The sequence below is a fragment of the Mustela lutreola genome, chromosome 10, assembly GCF_030435805.1.
Source record: "Mustela lutreola isolate mMusLut2 chromosome 10, mMusLut2.pri, whole genome shotgun sequence".
NCBI lineage: Eukaryota > Metazoa > Chordata > Mammalia > Carnivora > Mustelidae > Mustela > Mustela lutreola.
In genome coordinates this window covers 30162945-30183853 of record NC_081299.1, presented here as the reverse complement: position 1 = coordinate 30183853, position 20909 = coordinate 30162945, and the positions used below count along the sequence as shown (strand labels likewise).

Sequence of the window (20909 nt, the reverse complement as noted above, 5' to 3'; positions counted from 1 at the left end):
CCAGAATCAAGAACATTTAAAGCACTTAGGAATGGCAGAGTTGGTAGAAGATGGCAGAGGGGGGGGGACCCTGAGCTCACTCCATCCTGCACATACAGCTAGATGACCTATCCCTGTAAGTAAGGCAGAAAATGACCAAAGGACCAGAACAAACTCCAAAACCAGAGGCAGAGAAGAGGCCACATGGAAGAGAGCAGGAAGGGCAGAAGCGTGGCAGGAAGCTCCCCAGGCCTGGCATCTGTCTGAGATAGGGGACAGAAACACTAATAAGGAGCTGCGTGGGGAAGGCAAATCCCTATAACATTGGGCTTTGGAAACCAGAGGAGTTGAATTTCATGAGTTCTTACAACCAGCAGGACTTGAATCCTGGAATTTGAAAATTCAGCAGCCTGGTTCTGGGAAGGCTGGAGGAAACAGAGTCCCTGCCTATGGAGACAGTGGGACAGATGGCCCACAGAGATCCAACACAGAAGCAGCAGCTGGAAGAAACCTTGGGCCATAGGGGAGGGAGAGCTGTTTACCACTGAGTGTGATCCCGGGCACAGAGATGTTGGGGGATTCCTTTGGGAACAAAGGAGTGGACAGGCACCATTTCCCTCCCGTCCCCCAGCATAAATACACAGCCTGTGGGGAACCCACAATACCCCCCACCTACATTGCCACCCCCCTCCTGCAGCCATGCCCACCTCAGTTCCAGCACCGTGGGTCCCCTCCTGCAGAGAGAGGGTGGTCGCACAAACCTTGCTCCCACCAGCCCCCCTGAGCTTTGGCTGGCCTCGCTTCCTGCAGAGGCTTGTCCTCCTGCAGAGCACCAGCACAGCACCCTCCCACCCCGGCAAACACTGTGTAGCCCACCTCCCATGAGTGTGGCAAACCCACCCCCTCCAGTAGAGTCTTGGGCTGGAGCCCAATCAAGGTTGTACCATAAGCACGGTGGTGTGCACACAGCCCCACAGGACCCCCAACGAGACTCCTGCCCCAGGCAAAGATGACTACTACATGCACCAGTCAGGCTGCGCCCCAGTAGGTGACTGGGGACAGACAGCGGGTCTTATTATAGGCCCCACACACCAACAAAAGCTGCTCAGGGGACAACACAGGAAAACACCCTGTGGTTTGGTGCTGCTGCGTTTCACAAATGCCTGATATGACTCCACTCAAGGCTGCCGTGGCCCCAGACTGGCCCTCCACCGCCACAGAGACCAAACATTACCCACAACAGGCAGAGAGAGCCATCACGGACAATCAGACTGAAAGAAAAAGCAGCTCAGCCACAACAGCAGGCTGTATCCAACACATATAGGAGACATCCTGTGAGGCATCAGGTTCCAGTGAACAGGGGACACTGTTGTAGGACACTACGGGACCTCTTCTTCAGAAGACCACTACTTATAAGAGTAGGAGACATAGGTGACCTTCCTAACACAGAGAAACAGACACAGAGAGTTAGACAAAATAAGGAGATAAACATGTTCCAAATGAAAGAACAGGACAAAACCAAAGCAAGAGACCTAAGGAAAACAGGTAAATGATATACCTGATAGAGAATTTAAAATAGTGATCAAAATGATCCCATACTTGCCAAGAATAGAGAATATCAGTGAGACTCCTAACAAAGAGATAAAAGAGGACCAGAGATGGACACAACAAATGACTTTTAAAACACACACACCAGATAGAATAAATAGTAGGCCAGAGGGCTCAGAGAATGACTCAGGGACCTGGAGCACAGGGTAATGGAAAGTAATCATGTTCACCAGGTGAGGGGACAAATACGCAAAATGAGAGTAGACTTTGGGAACTCAGCAACACCATCAAGCATATAACATCTGCATTATAGGGATCCCAGAACAAGCAGAGAAAAGGAGGCAGAATATTTATTTGAGGAAATAACAGCTGAAGAAGTAGAAGGAAGAAACAGAAATCCAGATTCAGAAGGTACTGAGAATCCCCAAACAAAATCAACCTAAGGAGGGCTACACCAGGACACATAGTAATTAAAATAGCAAAAAGCAGTGATAAAGAGATTTTAAAGTAACGAGAGAGGGCGCCTGGGTGGCTCAGTGAGTTAAGCCTCTGCCTTCAACTCAGGTCATGGTCTCAGGGTCCTGGGATCGAGTCCCATATCGGGCTCTCTGCTCAGCAGGGAGCCTGCTTCCCCACCCCCACCCCCCCGTCTGCCTCTCTGCCTACTTGAGATCTCTCTCTCTGTCAAATAAGTAAATGAAATTTAAAAAAAAAAAAAAAAAAAAAAAAAAGCAATGAGAGAGAGAGGAAAAAAAACAGTCACATACAAGGGAAACCCCATAAGGTTATCAGCTGAGTTTTCAGCAGAAACATCGCAAGCCAGAAAGGAGTGCCGTGATCTCTTCGAAGTGTTGAAAGGAAAAACCTGCAGCCAGGAATAATATTCTATCCAGGAAAGCTATCATTCCAAATAGAAGGACAGATAAAGAGCTTCCCAGAAACCAAAAGTTAAAGGAATTCATGAGCACTAAGCCAGCCCTATAAGAAGTGTTAAGACTTTTTGAGTGGACAGAAAAGACTCAGCACAAAAGCAGTAAAAATAAGTATGTTTATAAAAATCAGTCAAGGGACTCAGAAAATAAAAGGATGTAAAGCAGGACAACATACACCTAAATGAAAAGGGTGGGGGGTTGTAAAGAATGGGCTCATCTTGAACAACCATCAATTTAATATAGACTGCTCTATGCAGCAGATGTTATGTACAAACCTAATGATAACTGCAAATCAAAACCCAGTAACAGATGTGCAAAAATTAAAGGAAAAGGTATCCAAATATGTCACTAAAAAAAGCCACTAGTCATAAGAGAACAAAGGAAGAAAGGAGCTAAGAAATATAAAAACAACTGAAACAGAAGTAACAAAATGGCAATACACACATCCTCATCAGTAATTACTTTGAATGTAAATGGACTAAGTGCTCCAATCAAAAGACTGGTTGATGGAATTGATGCAAAACCAAACCAAACCCATATATATGCTGCCTACATAAGAGACTCATTTCAGATCTAAAGACACCTGCTGTCTAAAGACACAGACTGAAAGTAAAGGGATGGAGAAGCAGTTATGCAAACAGACATGAAAATAAAATCAGGACACCAATACTCATATGCAACAAAATAGACTTTAAAATAAAGGCTGTGGGGTGCCTGGGTGGCTCAGTGGGCTAAGGCCTCTGCCTTTGGCTCGGGTCGTGATCCCAGGGTCCTGGAATGGAGGCCCACATCAGGCTCTCTGCTCAGTGGGGATCCTGCTTCCCTTCCTCTCTCTCTGCTTGCCTCTCTGCCTACTTGTGATCTTTGTCAAATAAATAAAATCTTTTAAAAATAAATAAATAAAATAAAGGTTGTAACGAGATAAAGAATGACACTATATAATCATAAATGGAACAATCCAACAAGAAGATAAAACAATTGTTTAAAAGGTGGGGGGCACCTGAGTGGCTTGGTCAGTTAAGCCTCTACCTTCGGCTCAGGTCATGATCCCAGGGATCTGGGATTGAGCCCTGCATTGGGCTCCCTGCTCAGTAGGGAATCTCCTCCCTCTGCCCCCTTCCCCACTCATGCTCCCTCTCTAATAAATAAAATAAAATCTTTAAAAAGGAAGATATAACAATTATAAATATTTATACACCCACCATGGGAGCACTTGAATACATAAAGCAGTAAATAACAAACATGAAGTAACTGATGATAATACAGTAATATCAGGGACTTTAACACCCCAGTCACATTAATAGCTCATTGGAACAAAATCAATAAGAAAACTGTCTTTGAATGACACATTTGACCAGATGGTTTTAACATCTATTCAATGCATTCATACACAATGCATTCATACACATTCTTTACACATTGCCTTCATACACATTCTTTACAAGTACACAGGGAACATTTTCCAGAGCAGATAACATTAGGCCACAAAAGTAGTCTCAACAAATTACAAAAAGATTAAAGTCCTACCAGATATCTTCTAACCATAATACTCTGAAACTAGAAATCCATCCCAAGAGAGTCTGGAAGGAGCTCAAATACATGGCAGTTAAATAACATGCTATCAAATAGTGAATGTGTCAACCAACAAATCAAAGAGGAAATTTAAGAAATACATGGAAACAAATGAAAAATGAAAGCACAATTGTCCCAGATGTTTGGGATGCAGCAAAATCTGTCTTAAGAGGGAAGTTTATAGCAATATAGTCCTACCTCAAGAAACAAACAAAAATCTCAAATAACCTAATCTTACACCTAAAGGAGTTAAGGAAAGAATAAACAAAACCAGCAGAAGGAAAGAAATAATAAAGACTACAGCAGAAGTAAACAAAGTAGAATTGAAAGAAAGAGACAGGGCACCTGGCTGGCACAGTTGGTGGAGCATGGGACTCTTGATCTTGGGTCTGTGAGTTTGAACCTCATTTTGGGTGCAGAGAATACTTAGTAAAACAAAACAATAGATCAGGTCAAGGAAACCGGGAACTAGTTCTTTGAAAAGATCAATAAAATTAGTAAACATTTAGTCAGACTCAAAAAAAAAAAAAAGAGAGGAAGCAGACTCAAAATCTGAAGTGAAAGAGGAGTAATAATACCACGGAAATGTAAAAGATCATAAAAGGATATTATGAAAATTGTATGCCAGCAAATTGGACAACCTATAAGAAATGAATAAATTCCTAGAAACATATAAACTATGAAAGCTGAAGCAGGAAGAAATAGAAAAGTTGAATAGAGCAATTACCAGCAATGAAATTGAAGCAGTAATCATAAAACACCCAAGAAACAAAAGTCCAAGACCAGAAGGTTTCATTGGTGAATTCTACCAGAAATTTAGAAAGGGGTTACACCTATTCTCAAACTGTCCCAAAAAGAAGAGTGGAAGGAAAACATCCAAATTCATTCTACAAGGCCAACATTATTACCCTGATCCTAAAACCAGAAAAAGACACCACGGGTAAAGAGAACTATAGGCCAATATTGCTGATGAACATAGATGCAAAATCTTCAACAAAATATTAGCACCCTAAGTCCAACAATACATTAAAAAAATCATTCACGATGATTGAGTGGAATCTACTCCCTGGACGTGACGGTTGTTCAATATTCACAAAGCAGTCAATCTGATACATCAATAAGAGAAAGGGATAAAACCATATAATCATTTCAATAGGTTTTTCAGCTTGTGAAGGTACCCCGGCCACAGCACCCAAAGCCATACCGTCCGTGGAAAGCACAAAGGGAAAAAGCGCTGGTAGGGAGGTGAACAGGGGAGGCCGGAGCCCAGCAGCTCAGCGAGGCACACCCGCGCCCCTCCCTGCACACGCACGCAGCAGGCGGCTGAGCGCACGTGCGTGTCACTCATGTGCACACGGTGATGTGTGTGTTCGGAGCACATGGGCCCCAGGAGGGATGCACGACTGTTAACGCAGGTGTCGTGTGTCTGACCATGAGCAAGCATGTCTTGTAAATCTGGGTACCTACATACTGTCTGTGGTGTCCTCACACGTGTGTGTGCAGTGCACAGAGGTTGGTGTGCACAGGCAGTCAGGGTAAGTCGAGTATATGCAGGTTGAGGTGCATAGGCGTCTACACGGCCATACAGGCACCCGTTTCCCTCCAGGCGTGGGCCATCCCTGCTCATGTGTGCAGGGAAGGTTCTGGGCAGAGAGAGCCCCCTGACCCCCTGGCAGGGGCTTCCATTCACCGGGCCGTGCCAACCCCCGTCCCCGGGAGCCGGACCAGACAGACGCAGTACTGACCAGGGACTGCAGGATGGCGTGGTTGGTGGCATTCATGCACGAATCCAGTGGGAACGAGCACTCCCCCTCACAGTAATAGGCCGAGTAGCCTTGGGGAGCAATGACCCAGTCCTGGGGGTGTAAGGGGAGAAGGTGAGTCCCATCCAGATGCCCCCTCCTGAGCTCCTGAATCTAGCACCCGGCACAGGACGGCTCGGGACTGCCCCGCACCCAGCCCTCAGCCCCAGGCCAGTCAGCCAACCCCAGGGTCCCTTCAGACAGGCTCCCCCAAGAGGTTGGGCACCACCAGGAGACTCTCAGCAGGTGGGGCTGGGCACAGCTCTGTCCCCCTCATGTGCAGTCAGCCCGGGCCTTGTCCTCCCCACCTGCCCCTACCGCCCACGCCTCCTAGAGCTGCAGTCCCAGCAGGTGCACAGGCGCACTGCCCACCATGGCCTCCGTTTCCCTGTTGCAGATCTGGCCTGTTAGGGCTGAGGATTCAAACTATCCCTCTTTTCATGGTTTTTACCAAGAAGCACTTCTCACAATAAAAGTAAGATATTCTCCCTTCAGAAAACACAGAAGAGCCTAATGCATGAGAAAATGAAAATCACCCATAATTCTACCTCCTCCTGGAGCTACACTTAGGATGTTTGGGTGGGGACCATCATTTAAGAAGGAGGAGGACAGTCAGAAATTACCAGCCAGCCGAGGTCCTGGAAGCTGACGTAGAGCTCATGCCGCCGGCAAACCTGCCTGCCGTGGGTGCCGTGAACATCGTCTGCAGGGACAGAAGCACAGGTCTTTTCTGGGGTTCCTGCTCACGCAGCTACCCCTGGAGGCTCCCAGGGCAGGGACACCCCACTGGGTACATTTGTTGAATAAATGAAGAGGAATTAAGGCATGTGGTGTCATAAAGCCCATCCTGCAGCTCTGCTGGTGCCCTGACCCAGCTCGAGAAACCCATGGCTTCAGGTGGCTCCTGATAGCTACAGAGTAACCCTGCACTGAGCCCAGCCTCCTTTGACTTCCAACCTGTGGCCCCCGAGGCGCCAAAGCACAGGGTAGGGGGCCCCAGGCCATCAGGCAGCTCCTCATCTGCAGAGACACCTCCTGACCTCCTCCAACTGCTCCTGCCACACCCATTCCACCGGGTTGAGTGGCTCCATGGAGGCCAAAGGCTGACTCCCCGTGGAGGGCAGGAGGGCAGGGTAGGCCCACCCCGATCCTGAGGGACTCGGTCCGGTGGGGAGACCTTCACATAAACAACTGTGGATCCTCAGGGTCCCCAGGGGAGACCTGAGAGCCACCAGTGCCTGGAGGAAGGGGCACCTGGTGCTGACAGACTTCTGGAAAAAGCCCTGGTGAGCCAGAGGAGGTCTGAGAAGGCGCTTCTGGGTGGCAGGGACAGGGAGGGCACATGAGGCAAAGGAGGTGTCCGGAAAGTGCTAGAGGGTGAGCACAGGCTTGAACCTACAGGCGGCCTGGAGAGTTTTGTCCCTTGGAGCTGTTCTGGGGCCCAGCCCAAGGCCCGTCCTGGACCTCACCAAAAATCCCTGGGAGTCTGTTGGCGTGCGGCAGCTCGTTGGTTTTCTTCGGCAGCCTCCTCTTCAGGGGCCTGGCTGCCCGAGGGGCTCGGATGGGACTGGGGTTTGCCCTGAAAAAAGTGACCAGGAAAGGCTGCTTGGAGCGCGGTGCCCGTTGCCCCAGCAGACCGGCCAGGCCAGGATCCACGCTGTGCCCTGGGATGGAGACAGGAGAGAGTGCGGTCACTCGCAGGCAGGGCCGGGCACGGGGGACAGCGGGGACCCTTCCACTAGAGCCTACACGGGCTCTGGCGCATAGAGGCAGAGGGCCTCAGTTTCCTCATCTGGAGACCCAAGAGAAAAGGTCCGAGGGAGACAGGGGAGGGGGGCCTTGCCAACACAGGGACGTCATTTGTGACAGTGGTCGACACTGCCATCTGTGAAGCCCTTAACTGGTTTGAGTGACTCCCACTTGTGACCTTGTGTGTCTCCACAGTAACCTGGATCACATGTCTCATTCGGAAACTTTGGAGCCACACCACCAGGGGAGCACAGAACCATGGTTCCCACTGTTGTCTGAGAGCTTCAAGCCAGAGTTCTCCCGCCCACCCCATACTTTCGGAGGACTCGATGGATTGTGCCCCAGCAGATGGGAGCAGCTGCCAGGGCATAGCGAGGGCTTGTTCTGTCTGCTGCTTCCAAGAGCAGGGCCTTAAGTGTCCCCTGATGCCCACAAATAGGACACCGGGGGCAGCAGGGCAGCGACATCAGGGCAAAGTCCCAGAGCTAGGGTTCAGCCCATGTCTAATTCCAGACCCCAAGATCTTATTCATTTAAGGAGATAACCCCAGGTTTGTGGGTCAAAAAAGAAAAGACTGTGGGTCTGGCTAGGTAGAAGGATGCCCGTGAAAATGGGATTTGGCTCCAAAGCTGCTTCAAGATGAGGATGCCTTAAGAAACACAGACATGATCCCTGGAAATGTTGACTCTACCAATAAAACTAACTTCCTGTACCTCTTTGTATTTCCAAAGGACCTCCTAATTTTTTAACCATTTATTTATTTATTTTGGTTGGGGAGGGGCAGAGGACAAGGGGAAAAGAATTTCAAGCTGACTCCCAGCTGAGCATAGAGACCCAGGTGGGGCTTGATCCCATGACCTTGAGATCATGACCTGGGCCAAAATCAAGAGTGAGGCAGGCTTCTCAACTGACTGAGCCACTAGGCTCCCTGCCTCTGATTTTTTAATTGTCCAAGTAATACAATAGCAACTGTAAAGTAACCTTTGAGAAAAAAAAAAAAAAAAAGATCCCTCTGAAATCTCTCTACACTACAACACAGCATTTTCATATTTCTGGAATATTTTTATGTCAATTAAAGTTTTACACAATGGTGACCATGAATGTCTATATTTTTTTTCAACTTTTTCACAAAAACATGTTCACTGCTGTTAAAATGTCTCCACAATGAGCATTTCAAATGTATAAAATACTTTGAGAAAATACACCATAATATTTAGATATTAGCTTCACTTTAAACACGTCAGTTATTTCCTGGCTTCCACTGTGAAGACGAGAGTGCCACAGACCCCTTCATTTTCTCTTCCTGTGGAATTTTCTTAAACAACAGGAGAGGATTACTAACTCAGTTTTATGCTTTATAACATGCAGAGCCAACTGTTCCCCTTCCGTGTCCCTGTCCCCTCGATGTGACCACCCTGACACACACACACACATATGTATAGAAACACATGCCTTTATCATACAGTATACAGACGTCCACATGTACAAATACCTATGTTTGCTCCATTAGTGGGTCTATTATGAGTCACTGGGATACATCACAGGTCAAGGGCATTGCCTGCCTCACCCACAGTGTGCTCGGCTGGTAAAGGTCAGTCCTTCAATAGCTATGCTGTAGGCCCATGTCCTTGGGCCAAGTTGACTGAACAACGAATCAGTCCAGAGACCGAACTCTGACCTATGACATCACCTGCCACACACAAATGCCCTGGACCCATTAGAGGCTCACTTGGGAACAATCCTGCTGGACAGGAGGTCAGCAGCAGCAGGAGCTGACCCTGGAAGGAGCCCAGAGAGAAGCCATTCGGAAGAGTTTGGGTCACAGCAAGTCAGCCACGAGGAAGCAGCAGAATCTAAAGGACACGGAGCCACGAGACACATATATGGCCTGTGAGCAGAGGGGCAATGCCAGAGGCCACGAGGAGCCCAGAGTGGATGGGAGCAGGAGGGTGACTGTCGTTAACATGGCACATGGAGTGGAACTCCATGACCCTGGGTTGGGCAGCACTCCACCCCTGTGGGTGCTGCTGTCCTGTCCCTGTTTCCTGGAGAGAACTGGCCACCGAGGAGCCAGGGAGGGCAATCTCGTCTGAGGCTGTGTTCACTATTCACTTTCCTTGTGCACCCATCTGATCAAGGATCTTCTTGGGGTTTCCCGGTGGCAGAGAATGGGCTGCAGGGAAGGCCTGAGCTATCTAGCTGGTGATGCCCTAGGCTGCCCGGCACTGGAAGGCTGCCTTCTAGAAAGGTAGAGGTGGGAGCCTCTGGGGCCCAGGGTCCCTGCCTCTATACCTGACCTTGTGAGGGTGCTGGCAGGCCCCTTTGCACTTGACAGGTGTGTGCAGCCATGCTTGAGAGCGTGGGCCACATTGTGGCCTTTCCCCTTTGGCCTGATGGAATATGCTGCTTCTCTGGGCCAGGGGCACCCATGAGTCCTCCAGCCTCTCCCCACTTCTCAGTCTGCTCCATCAGCGCCCAGAGGTCTTGCCAGCTCGCCAGCCCCATCCTGTCCCGGGGCAGGTGCTCAAGGCCTCCTTCACCTACCCCCAAACTGTGCCGGGCCTAGATCACTCCCGCCTCTCCCCCAGGCCTCCTGCTCTGGGCGCCATCTGGCTCTTTCCCACAGACCCGGCCCCACTTCAGCCTGTGGTCACGGAGGTGACCATGTGCCAGGCTGAAGGACAACTGGGGTGCCTGTCTGAACCCTCGGAGAATCCCAGCTATGTATCCAGTCTGCTTTTGTTCCCCTGCTTACTTCATCATGGGAGAATGAGGAACTCAACCCTTCTCCTTCTTCCTACCATCTTCACACATCTCACTGTACGCTCCTGGGGAGCTCTGCCTGTCCACACTGCTGCTGGAAAACTGATGCCCAGGGCCAATCAGGTTCCCTCTGCAGAAGCCCCAAAAGGTGCCCCACTGTCCATCCACTTGTTGCCCTCCCATTCCACACCCAACCCCGTCATGGTCCCTGGCCACTAAACCCCACCCCTCAGGCTGCCCCTCGGGAGCGGTATCCGCATCCCTCCATTCCAGGAACTGGCCCTTCCTTCGGGGTGAGGCTCCAAGGAGGCCTCCCTGAAAGGCCTTCCTTCACCAGCTAGCATCTCCAGTTCTCGCCCACCTGCTCTGATGGTTGTGTGCCCTTGAGAGCTACGCTGAGAATGTGCCTTGTACTCTGTGTCAGGTTTTTTTTTTTTTTTACCTCACACACACGTACACATCTGGACTTGCACATGGCTGCACGGGCATGTGTATGAACCCGTTATGTTCAGGAGGAAACACCCCACGGCCTCTCTTGTGTTACAAGGGAGTAGTGACAAAAGGCCGGTCTAGGGCTCCACAACAGGCAGAAAGGGTCTGAGTGTCCTGGGCGACAAAGGAATCCCATGCCTGAGGGTGAGAAAACCCAGAAATCCGTCTTAGGTTTCTAGAACCTCCTCCCACAAGCCGCAGCCTTCGACAGCACACGGAGGGACGGCTGTTCGACAGGGGAACCTTGTCACTGCGTTGCCAGTCCTCTGGCCCAGCAAGACAACCTTGCTGTCGTTCCAGACACACCCATCGAGCCACGAGGAGGAGGACGTGCAGGGAGGAAGAGGGAGGCCGCAGGGACACAGAATTTGACCAGAGGACGGAGGCCCCAGAGGAAAAGTCAGAGGGGCCGCAGGAAGACAAGCTCACCCGGACAGCATCCCCCAGGTCACGGGGCGTACGGTGCTGGCAAAGTGGGGCCTTGGGGGTATGGGGGTGGTCACGCCTTCCTCCCCATCCCCCCACGTTTCCTGACTCATTCACAAGGGGAGGCCCTTCTGTGAAAGCTGTCCCGTGGGCTCATTCAAGCTGCACACAATGTCATGTAAACAGCACAGTGAGGAGGGCGTTCACAGCGCCTGACGATGGTACCAGACCATTCTGGGAAGTACAGAACAAACAAGATAAAGGGCTCCGTTCTTCTTTGGCTTTTAATTAAAGCCATATCCCTCTTGGCAGAATAGTCTGGCGGTGGGAAAGCAGGTCAGACAGCCAGCGCCATGGAGAGAGGTGACCAGACCTCCTCTGGTTTCCAGTGAAACCCACCCTCTGTGACCGGGGCTTCCTTCCCAGCTCAGGCTGCCACCTGCTGTGTGGGTCTGAGGTTTGGGGACAGGGCAAAGGGCTGCCCGAGCTCTTTCTGACGTTGTCCTCCATCAGGCCATCCCAGAGTTCGATCCGCGTGGGGCCTTTCTTCCCGTGCACGTGGAACACAGCCTTCTTGAGGATGGTTTTGTCCGCACAGTGCCCTGGTCAGCGGCCCAGTGCATTTCTCCAAGACATGGGGTCCCTTGTCCTTGGTGTGGCGTTGCATGGTGACCACCATTCTGGCCTTGGTGTTGGACACCAAACCGATGGCTCCCTCCAGGCTGCTCCCCTTCTTTCTGGGGGTGACCCCGTTAGCCTGTCACCAGACAGGAAACCTGCACGGCTCCCAGTATGGTGAGGTAGAGGTGTCCCCTCGAATTACTACAGATGAGTCTTCGTGGGAGAAAAAACAGCTCCCGAGGGAAATGGTGACTGTCTGCTCACCCGCAGTGATGAGATCTGCATCCACCTCCTCTTTTAATGGAAACGGAAGGAAGCCCAGGATCCCATTTTCACGGTGAAGATGAATAGTTACATCTGGGCTGATGTAGTTGCTGGGCAGGAGCGGGATTCCTATGCCCCAGGTGGCGCACATGCCATCCTCGTGTTCAAGAGCTGCCCATGTGATGATCCAGGCCCTGGGGTCACCCACACACTTGGCTTTCTCACCTTCCTCTGGCTGCACCATGAGATGTTCAATTCTTTTCTCATACTTTTCTCTCCAGATGACACGGCCGTATCAGCGTTAGGAACCTGGACATTTTCGGGGGCAGACATGCCCACACCTGTAGCTTCCTCTGCCCCCATCATGGAGGTTTCTGCAGCTTTGCTCATGGGCATGTTGGAACTCCTGGCGCTTCTTCTGAAGATAACGTTTCCTCCGCAGTGGGCCTTTCACCCTTTCACTAAAGCAAACCCACCAAGATGGACGCTCCAGAAGACAGTGGTCCCCGAGAAAGTCCCTCACCTCTGGGTACTGGTTCTTGAGGGCCATGTGACCTCCTGCGAGTACCTGATGGGGGCACCTCTCTCCTGAACCAGGATCCTGTAGGCTATGGGCCTGTAGAACAGGGGCACCCCTGTGCACCCCTTAGGGATGTGCTCCCCCGGGGCCCTGGGGTGGCAGCTCCAGCCCCAGCTGCGGGACAGGCACTGGTTCTCCCCTGCTCAGTGCCAATGATATGGGGGGCCTGCTTGGTCTCCAAGAGAACGCCCAGCCCAAAGTCGTCCACCCCCATGTTGCTGCTTCCTTGACATGTATCTTGAGCAGCACCTTTATCAGGTTCTCTGGAATCCTGCAGAGCCCAAAGCCATGACCCTGAGCTTGACACTGTCGGAGATGTCTTTCCCAAGCTCCATGGGGTTCGTGTACAATCTGGCGAACCGATGAAGGGCTGCCATCATGCCCTCTGCCTCCTGGCTCTGGACCTGGTAATGAATGACTGACTGATTGCCACAGCTGCCACGTCACAGAGCAGGGAGGGCACACAGGGTGTTTATGTGGAGACAAGGTGACCCCCGACGTCCTGGCCCCTCCACACTCCCAAGAGGCTCGGGAAGCATCGTGCCTCTTAGCCTGCAGGACCCAAACCCAGGACCCTGCACCCGATGGGGGAGGGAGCCATGCCTGCAGAGGCCCCTTGGTGGTGTCTATGAGGGGAAGACTGACCCTGAGCCCTCAGGTTGGCTGGAAGGCCACCTTCTCCACCCCAGAAGCCCCATGGGATGGAAAGATCCTCCACATCACCCCTTCTGGGCAGCCCTCTCCATAGGGGAGGCCCCAGAGTTCTGGACTGTCCCCTTCCTTCTCCATCCACACCCCTGCCCAGGAGACCTGCTCCGGTTCCAGGCCTCTCAAGCCACTTAGATGTGGGCGCTTCCCACCTGTGCCCCAGCTCTCACCTGTCCTAGCTGACTCTCCATCTGGATGTCAACCAGGGCTCTCAATAACATCGCTGCCGAAAAAGGCCTCCTGGTTTGCTCCCTCAAGCCTGCCCGTCCACTACCCACACTCAGGCAGGAAAATATAACGATTATATTAAAAATGGCCACTGGCTCGATCCACGTTTTCCATCATTCCTCCTCTATCCCCTCTTCTCTATTTCTGCTGCTACCAACCAACAAGCACGTCTCCACTCTCCCCTGCAGCTCGTGGCTCCTGTTGCTCCGACTTTGCTCTTGTCCCCCCCAGACTACTGCAGGGGGACAGGACCTTTGTTGGACACACACACTAAGTTTTTATTTTACAACAGCTGACATTTACAGAAAAATCGCAAGGACAGTACAGACAGTTCCCAGATACTCAGGCCCGTTTCCCCGGGAAATGCCAACATTGACATTAGCACTGTGCACTTGTCACAACTAAATGACCAACACTAAGTCCGAGGATAAACTAAACACAATGTATTCGGACCTCACTGGTCTTCCCCAGTGTCCTTTCTCTCCTCCAGGGTCCCCTCCTGGATCCCACATGGCATTCCGTTGCTACAACTGCTTAGGCTCCCCGGGCTGTTACTATCTCTCAGACTTTCTTTGTGTTTGACGACCTGGACAGTTGTGAGAAGCACTCGTCAGGCATCTGTAGCAGGTCCTTCGATTTGGATTTGTCTGATGTTTTTCCCATGGTCAGGTGGGGTTCTGGGATGAACGAGATGAAGGGCCCTTCCCATTCCATCACGTCAAGGGGACACAGCAGGTGCAGGACACCTTGAGCCTTGGTCACCTGCTAAGTTAGTGCCATCATCTTTCTCCTCTGTGAACTCACTTCGCTTGCCCCGTCCCCACTGTACTTATGGGAAGCCTAATTCACTAAGCACCGGGGTAAGTGATGCCCTCCTCCAGGGGCTGTCTCAGAGGGCTCTTTTCTAAAAACCTGACTCAGATCCCGTCATCCTCCATTGCTATGAAATACAGGGAGCCACTCTGACACGGGGCCCGGGTTCACCCACACTCAGGATGTGCCCTGCAGCTCTCAGTCTCCTCTCCCACCTCGCCCCTGCCCACCCAGCTCCAGCCATGGCGGCCCCTTGCTGTAGCTCAGATCCACCATCCTGTGCCCACTTCCTGCCTCTCCCTCCTCCACTCCACTGCCTGCGATGAAGGAGATTCTCCCCCAGCTGCCTGGGGAATGAATGAAGATGTGAACCCTTGTTCTACAGAGGAGGACACTGAGACCCTGAAGGTAAGTACCCTGCCAAGCTCACCAGGTTAGGGTGCTGAAGAGCTGGGATTCAAACCCAGGCCTCTCTGCTCCGAGTCTGAGGGTGTAACTGCCTCCCTTCGGCCGTGCCCAGTATGGACACGCCCACATACACGGCTGCTCTTGGGGAGGGACAACATGGACTCTCTCTTAGTGACTGAAATGTTGGTTCTGCAAAAGGAGAGGAAGGAGACCAGCGTGGTAGGGGGCTCCCGCTGTGGGTACCGTGGCTTCTGCACCCCAGTGAGCACCCAAAGTGGTTAGGAGATTATCACCCCAGTCGCTGGCTGAGAGAGGCCAGGCCTCCAGGGCCAAAGGAGGTGGTTGCAGCTGGCTCTGTGCCAGCAGCACTGAAGAGCCCCCAGGAGAAGGTCTGCTGCCCAACCCTGAGCCTTACCATCATCCGTTTCCACATAGAGGCGGAGCGCCAGGTCCTTGTTCCGGCTCAACAACCAGCGGTCACTGGCTGCTGTCACGTCCAGCACCAGCCAGCTCTCGTCCCCAGCTCGGAGCGTCTGAAGATCCAAAAACAACAAGTCAGACTCCCTGTGGACATGAAAAAACAATTAACTGAGGGCTGGCACAGCTGCCTTTGCGTTTCCAGTGCCCACCCGGGGGACGCTGTGTGGGGCACCTATCCCGCTTGGCTTCGGGTGGGCGCCCCGTGTGCCTTCTTTCACTGTATGTACTGCACAAAATGCTACTGGGCCCAGCAGGGGTGTGGAAACCAAGGCTCGGGAGCTCAGTGACCTGCCCATGGTCCCACAGCCGGAACAGCATGGCAGGGATGTGAAGCAGGACCTATGTTGGGCCTGACATGAGGCCTTGGCCAAATATCCTTCTGCCTCTGAGGGTGTATTCCCCAGGGAATTCCCCTTCTGTCCTCTGGGAAGTGTCCCCTCCTCGGCCAGGCTTCATCAGGAGGCAGCGTGAGGGTAGGCACCTGTTGGACTGCTCCCTGACCACCTGGAACATGCTGACGTGCAGGGTCCTGTTGAGCAGGTGGGCGTTGGCCAGCTTGTAAATCCGGAACTCGGCGGCTGTGACTGCCTCGCCCTCTGGGATCTGGGTCAGGTCGAAGCGGAACTCCTTCCAGTGGGGCTCCTGGTAGCCCAGTGTGCGGTCACGCTCCACTGAGAGATAGAGTGGGGCCTTCGGTCACTTGTGCTCTGGACAGAGCTGGGGCTGGGGGAAATGGGGACGGCTCCCTCCTTTGCAAGGGGACTTGCTCCCAAGCTCTGTCTCCTGGTGCTGAGAAGGCATGGCGGGTCAATCGCTGAGGTGTCCGGCACAGGGCCCAGCACACCATGGTGCCAGCAAGAGCTGCCTCTGCTTCTGACCCCCAACCCCCAAACCCAGCCTGCCCCAGCCTTCCCCTGCTGGCTCTGGGACCCAAGGATGGGACCTGAGGGCACGTCCCTCCTCTGGGAAGACTGACATCAGACCCAAGGCAGAAACAGGCCACAGAGTGGACAGGGACAGAGCTGAGTACATTTTTGAGGCCGGAGATGTGCAGAATCTGTCGATGTGTGTGCATGGAAGCCTGGGGGAGAGGGAGTGTTTGCAACTGACCCTGGAGCTGGGCCTCAAGGGCTGAGAGTGGATGTGCCCCCATGTCAAGGGAGGACAATGCAGAGGAATGGCCCAGCCTGAAGAAAGGCCTAGGGCTGAGGAATAGATAGCACAGGCAGGGAAAACAACAGCCACAAACACAGCGAAAGACAAAGGATGGCAGTTCCTGTTTGGTGACAAGATGAGGGAAGAAGGAGTTCAGAGGGAGACCTGGAAAGGAATAAGAAGAAGCAAAGTAGGAGTGACAGTGCCTGGTGACACCTGGTCAGGTCCCAGGGAAGCTGGACGGTCCCATGATGGGTGGGATCTGAGCAGGCTTCCTAGGAGAGGTGCCACCTGAACTGGCCCTGAAGGATGGGACAGAGTCCTGTGGGGTGGAAAAGGTGGCAGGGAAGTCGTTCTAGGCAGAGGGGACCTTGGAGGCACAGGTGTGCATGCAGGGTGGGGGCATCCACAGGTCAGCGCTGTGGGGGACCGGCCCTGAGTCTAGCTGTGGTCTGACTCTGGAGGGCTGGAATTCCAGCCTGGGAGCACCGGCTGTGCATCTGGCCAGCGGGGTATAGGGTTCTGGGCAGCAGGGGGGGCGATGTGGTTTGAAGCGGGGGTGGAAGATAGGGGTGAAGGGGAAAGGGATGCAGAGGCTGTAGGGGAGCCAAGGCGGGGCTGGTCTGTCTGGGCCGGAGGCTGGGGTGGCAAGTCAATCCCACATCCCCCCGCTGCCCGGAAATGCCCAGGACGGTATATTTAGTACCATCCCACTTTAGTCTCCTGTCACTGTCAAACGCCCCAAATCTGTTTCCAGAAAGCAGGGGCGGGAGCCACCCAGCACCTTCCCCCAAACCCAACACTGAGATTTTAATGACATGTCTGTGAGTCTTTTTAAAAACTCTCTCTCTGGCTTCTGGTGTCTGTGACCACAAGTCACCAAGCTGGTGGCAGAGGCGGATGTGGGGAACGCTTCCTGTCCTCGCAGTGGGGACCGGGTCCAGAGAGGGACAGGCCAACAGATGGGCTGGGTGGGGCCGGTGGACACACCCAGTGGCGGGACAAGGTGGGCTTCTCCTTCCCAGAATGCAGTGGCGAAAAAAGACAACGGCCAGGCTCCACCAGGTTGGCGAACACGCGGCACATGTGCAGCCGGGAGCCAGGCTGCTTTAGGGGCGGTAACCCGGGGAAGGACCCATGTGCTCCCACACACGTGGAAAGCGAGGACTGCAGGGCTCTGGTCCCACACCCGGGGATGCGGGCCACAAGTATTGCCACATGCGTCCTCTCCTCCCTACAGACACTCCCACACGCACAGCTTTGGTGACAATTTCTGTGGATTCAGGGGCCGCACAGACCACCTCTGCCTCGTGGCCGTATCAGAATCCTGGATGTGCAGAACGCCTCAGGTCGAGGCTTCTGGCTGTGACAGGGTATGGCCCAGAGTAGGAAGGAAGGTGGCTCTGTCCCACCCTTCACCTGACTCCTCACAGACCCTCGAACCCAGATCCGTGAACACATATCTGCTCCCAAGGCTGTGGGGCTAGCGCGCGGGTGGGGCCGCAGGCGATCTCGGCTGATTTCCTGTCGGATCTGGGGGCCGAAGGGACAACCCACAAATCTGCCAGCTCCATTGGGGGACCACATTCTAGGGACTCCCTCCCTTGCTGACTTGGGGGTCCATGTGTGTAGGGTCAGGGGAGCCTTGTGCACCTGAACTGAACCCGGTTCCAAGCTTCTACCCTATGTGTTTGTGAAATCGATGAACCACCCAGTAGCTCAGCACAGGAAACTGCCTGCTCTGGCTGTTCCAGGCAAGCACCAGAAGCCAGGACGTTGTGAGGAAAGTGATGCTTTTCATCAGAAATTGTTAAAACTTCCTGGGATAGAGCATTATGCTAGACATGACTGTAACTGACCAAAGGGGAGTGGCCCCTCTCTCTATGCTGGAACCTGTAGAAGTATAGCTTTCCAGCAGTTGCTTCTGTGTATTAGAAAAGTTTTCTTTTCTTTTAGGAGGTAAGGGGCAGAGGGAGTGGGAGTTGTAAGCAGGCTCCATGCTGGATCTCACAACCCCGAGATCATGACCTGAGCTGAAGTCAAGAGTCTTAACTGACTTAGCCAACTGAGCCACCCAGGTGCCCCAGAAATAGTATTTCTCAAAAGCTGGTGTTGAGGAATAGTAGGATCTGGATTTGCCCCTGAAGTAGCTCCTGGGCCACCTGCCCCTGCTTTTGTCACTAACATAGCACTGAGAAGTATAGGTCCTCTGGCCTGTAGCTCAGGCTTCTGATCCCAGACCTGAGCCTATCAGTGACCAGATACTTTCTCCGGCCTCAATCTTCTCATCTGTGAACTGGAGATACTAGGAGTCTTTCCACAGAGGGGCCTGAAAGGGCTTTGGGAGGGGCAGGCATTATCAGGTAGGTAGGACTGATGGCCATTCCATAGGAACAGGAGTTGAGAAGGAGTGCAGGCCTCCAATTTTCTCACTTCATCCCTCTATCAAAGTGATAACCTCCTGCCAGCACCAGTAGAACCTTCATGTGTGAATCTCGGGAGCCCAGAGGAAGGAGAAGGAGACTTTCAATTTTTCTTTTTCTAAATAAGAGTATGGAACGAAAGGTTATGTAACATAAAAATATATTAATTCAACTGAAAGGCATTTGGATGGTTTCCTTTTTATTTGCCTGACCTTTGTCAAGGCATTTGATCCTCTGGGCCTCATATCCACATCTGCAAAATGACCATTTGATACAGGGTCCATTGAAACTGCAAAAGGCTATGTTTTCTACTGGAGTAGGTACTTGGTTCTGGTCCAGCAAATGCTTCTAACATATCACACAGGAGCATTTCCTTCTTGCCAAACCTCCACTTTCCCAAGGTCTGGAATCTCCCAAAGATGCCCAGGCTTAGAAAGGCAGCCCCTCAGAACCACCACTGAGGCTGTTCTGGCTCAGGCACAAAATAGAAACTGACCCTTTATGAAAGTGCTGAACATTCCAGAACATCAGAGCTCTAAGGACAGAGGTCACCACACACAGTCTCCTTCCACTTTTATACACACACAGAGATGGAACCCAGGGATCCGGACTCCCATCTGGGTTGCTCCACTACATCAGGCTGGACCTTCACCATCTGATGTTGAAAGGACGGCATAAAAATCCAGCTGGAAGTGGACTGCTGCTGCCTTCCACCCTCTGCCATTGTTGATGGTCTGCAGAGGGAATTTATGGGAAAGGCCAAGGTCTGTGCAATGTGACTTCTTGGGTTTTCCCAGTAATTTTTTTTTTTTTTTTTTTTTTTTTTTTTTTTGCTACTGCTTATGGGTTTGGGAAGTTCATTTCCCAGTCCCTGGCAGATTTGGCTAGGCTGAAGGAGGAGTGGGTGCTCCCTTCCTGGCCTATGTTCTGGATCCCGGCCATCAGAGCTATGTCTTGTCAGGAATCCTCTCCCTGGGGTGGCTCTGGGGGAACCACTGATGCCTGGGGCAAGATTTCCGGGTAGTCAATTATTTCTTCCATCTGCAACATCTGGGGTGAGGATTCCTAATTGGCGGTGGGGGGTTGGGGGAGGGCAGCCCCATAATTTCATCTTTGACCATATGGGAAAAGACTCCTGACTATACATGCTCAGGATGCTTTCTATAAACCCTCAATCTTCCCATTCGTTTTTCCTGGTGACATCCAGGAGAATTAATTCATTTGCTCCTACACATTTGAAAGCAGTGCTTACTGTATGCAGATCACTATGGAGGCACTAGGGAAACCAGAGCTGGGGACACAGAGGGACCCCCCCTCCACCCCCAAGGAATCTGCAGTGCGTGTTGAAGTAGCAAACAAGGTGATTTTATGTGAGTGGCTATAAAGGATGTCAAGGGAGGGGTGGGACTGGGGATCATGCAGGAAGGGTGTGTGGGAGTCACTTTATGCTTTTAGCTTTATTTTGAAATAATTTTAAGTGATTTAGATTTAGAGAACAGTCTTTGCTAGAATAGTACAGAGACTTCCCCATACTCTTTACCCAGCTTCCCCTAATGATAACATCATGTGTAACTAAACCACAGCCTAATTATCAAAACCACAAAAGTGATATTGGTACAAGGCTATTAACTACAGTCTTTTCTAGAATTTTGCCATGTTTTCCACTATTTATCTCTTCAATGTTCCCGACTTCCATCCAGGGCCTCACACTGCATTTAGCTGTTAGGTCTCCTGAGACTCCTCTGGCCTGTAACAACTGCTAAATCTTTCCTTTTCTTTCATGAAATTAACACCTTCGTTTATTTAATTTTTAATTTTTTTAAGTAGTCTCCACGCCCAACATGGAGCTTGAACTCACAACTCTGAGATAAGACCTGAGGTGAGATCAAGAGTCGAATGTTTAACGACTGAGCCACCCAGGTGCCCCTGGACACGGACACTTTTCAAATGCCCCTCAGTGTCAGTT

At 51.9% G+C, this 20909-nt stretch overlaps 1 protein-coding gene across 3 annotated transcripts in view; it reads right to left on the bottom strand.

Moving 5' to 3' along the window:
* BMP8A (bone morphogenetic protein 8a) overlaps positions 1-20909 on the bottom strand; it is a 40058-nt gene that overhangs the window by 9908 nt on the left and 9241 nt on the right. The window contains exons 2-6 of one of the 3 annotated variants that reach the window (XM_059136441.1): positions 15847-16036; positions 15301-15449; positions 7303-7497; positions 6457-6536; positions 5777-5887 (exon numbers count right to left, since the gene is read on the bottom strand). In XM_059136441.1, the coding sequence (XP_058992424.1) occupies positions 5777-5887; positions 6457-6536; positions 7303-7497; positions 15301-15449; positions 15847-16036 (725 nt within the window). Of the gene's footprint in view, positions 1-5776; positions 5888-6456; positions 6537-7232; positions 7498-12794; positions 13133-15300; positions 15450-15846; positions 16037-20909 lie in introns of those variants that run through there. The other 2 variants (XM_059136443.1, XM_059136442.1) reach the window with 2 other exon arrangements.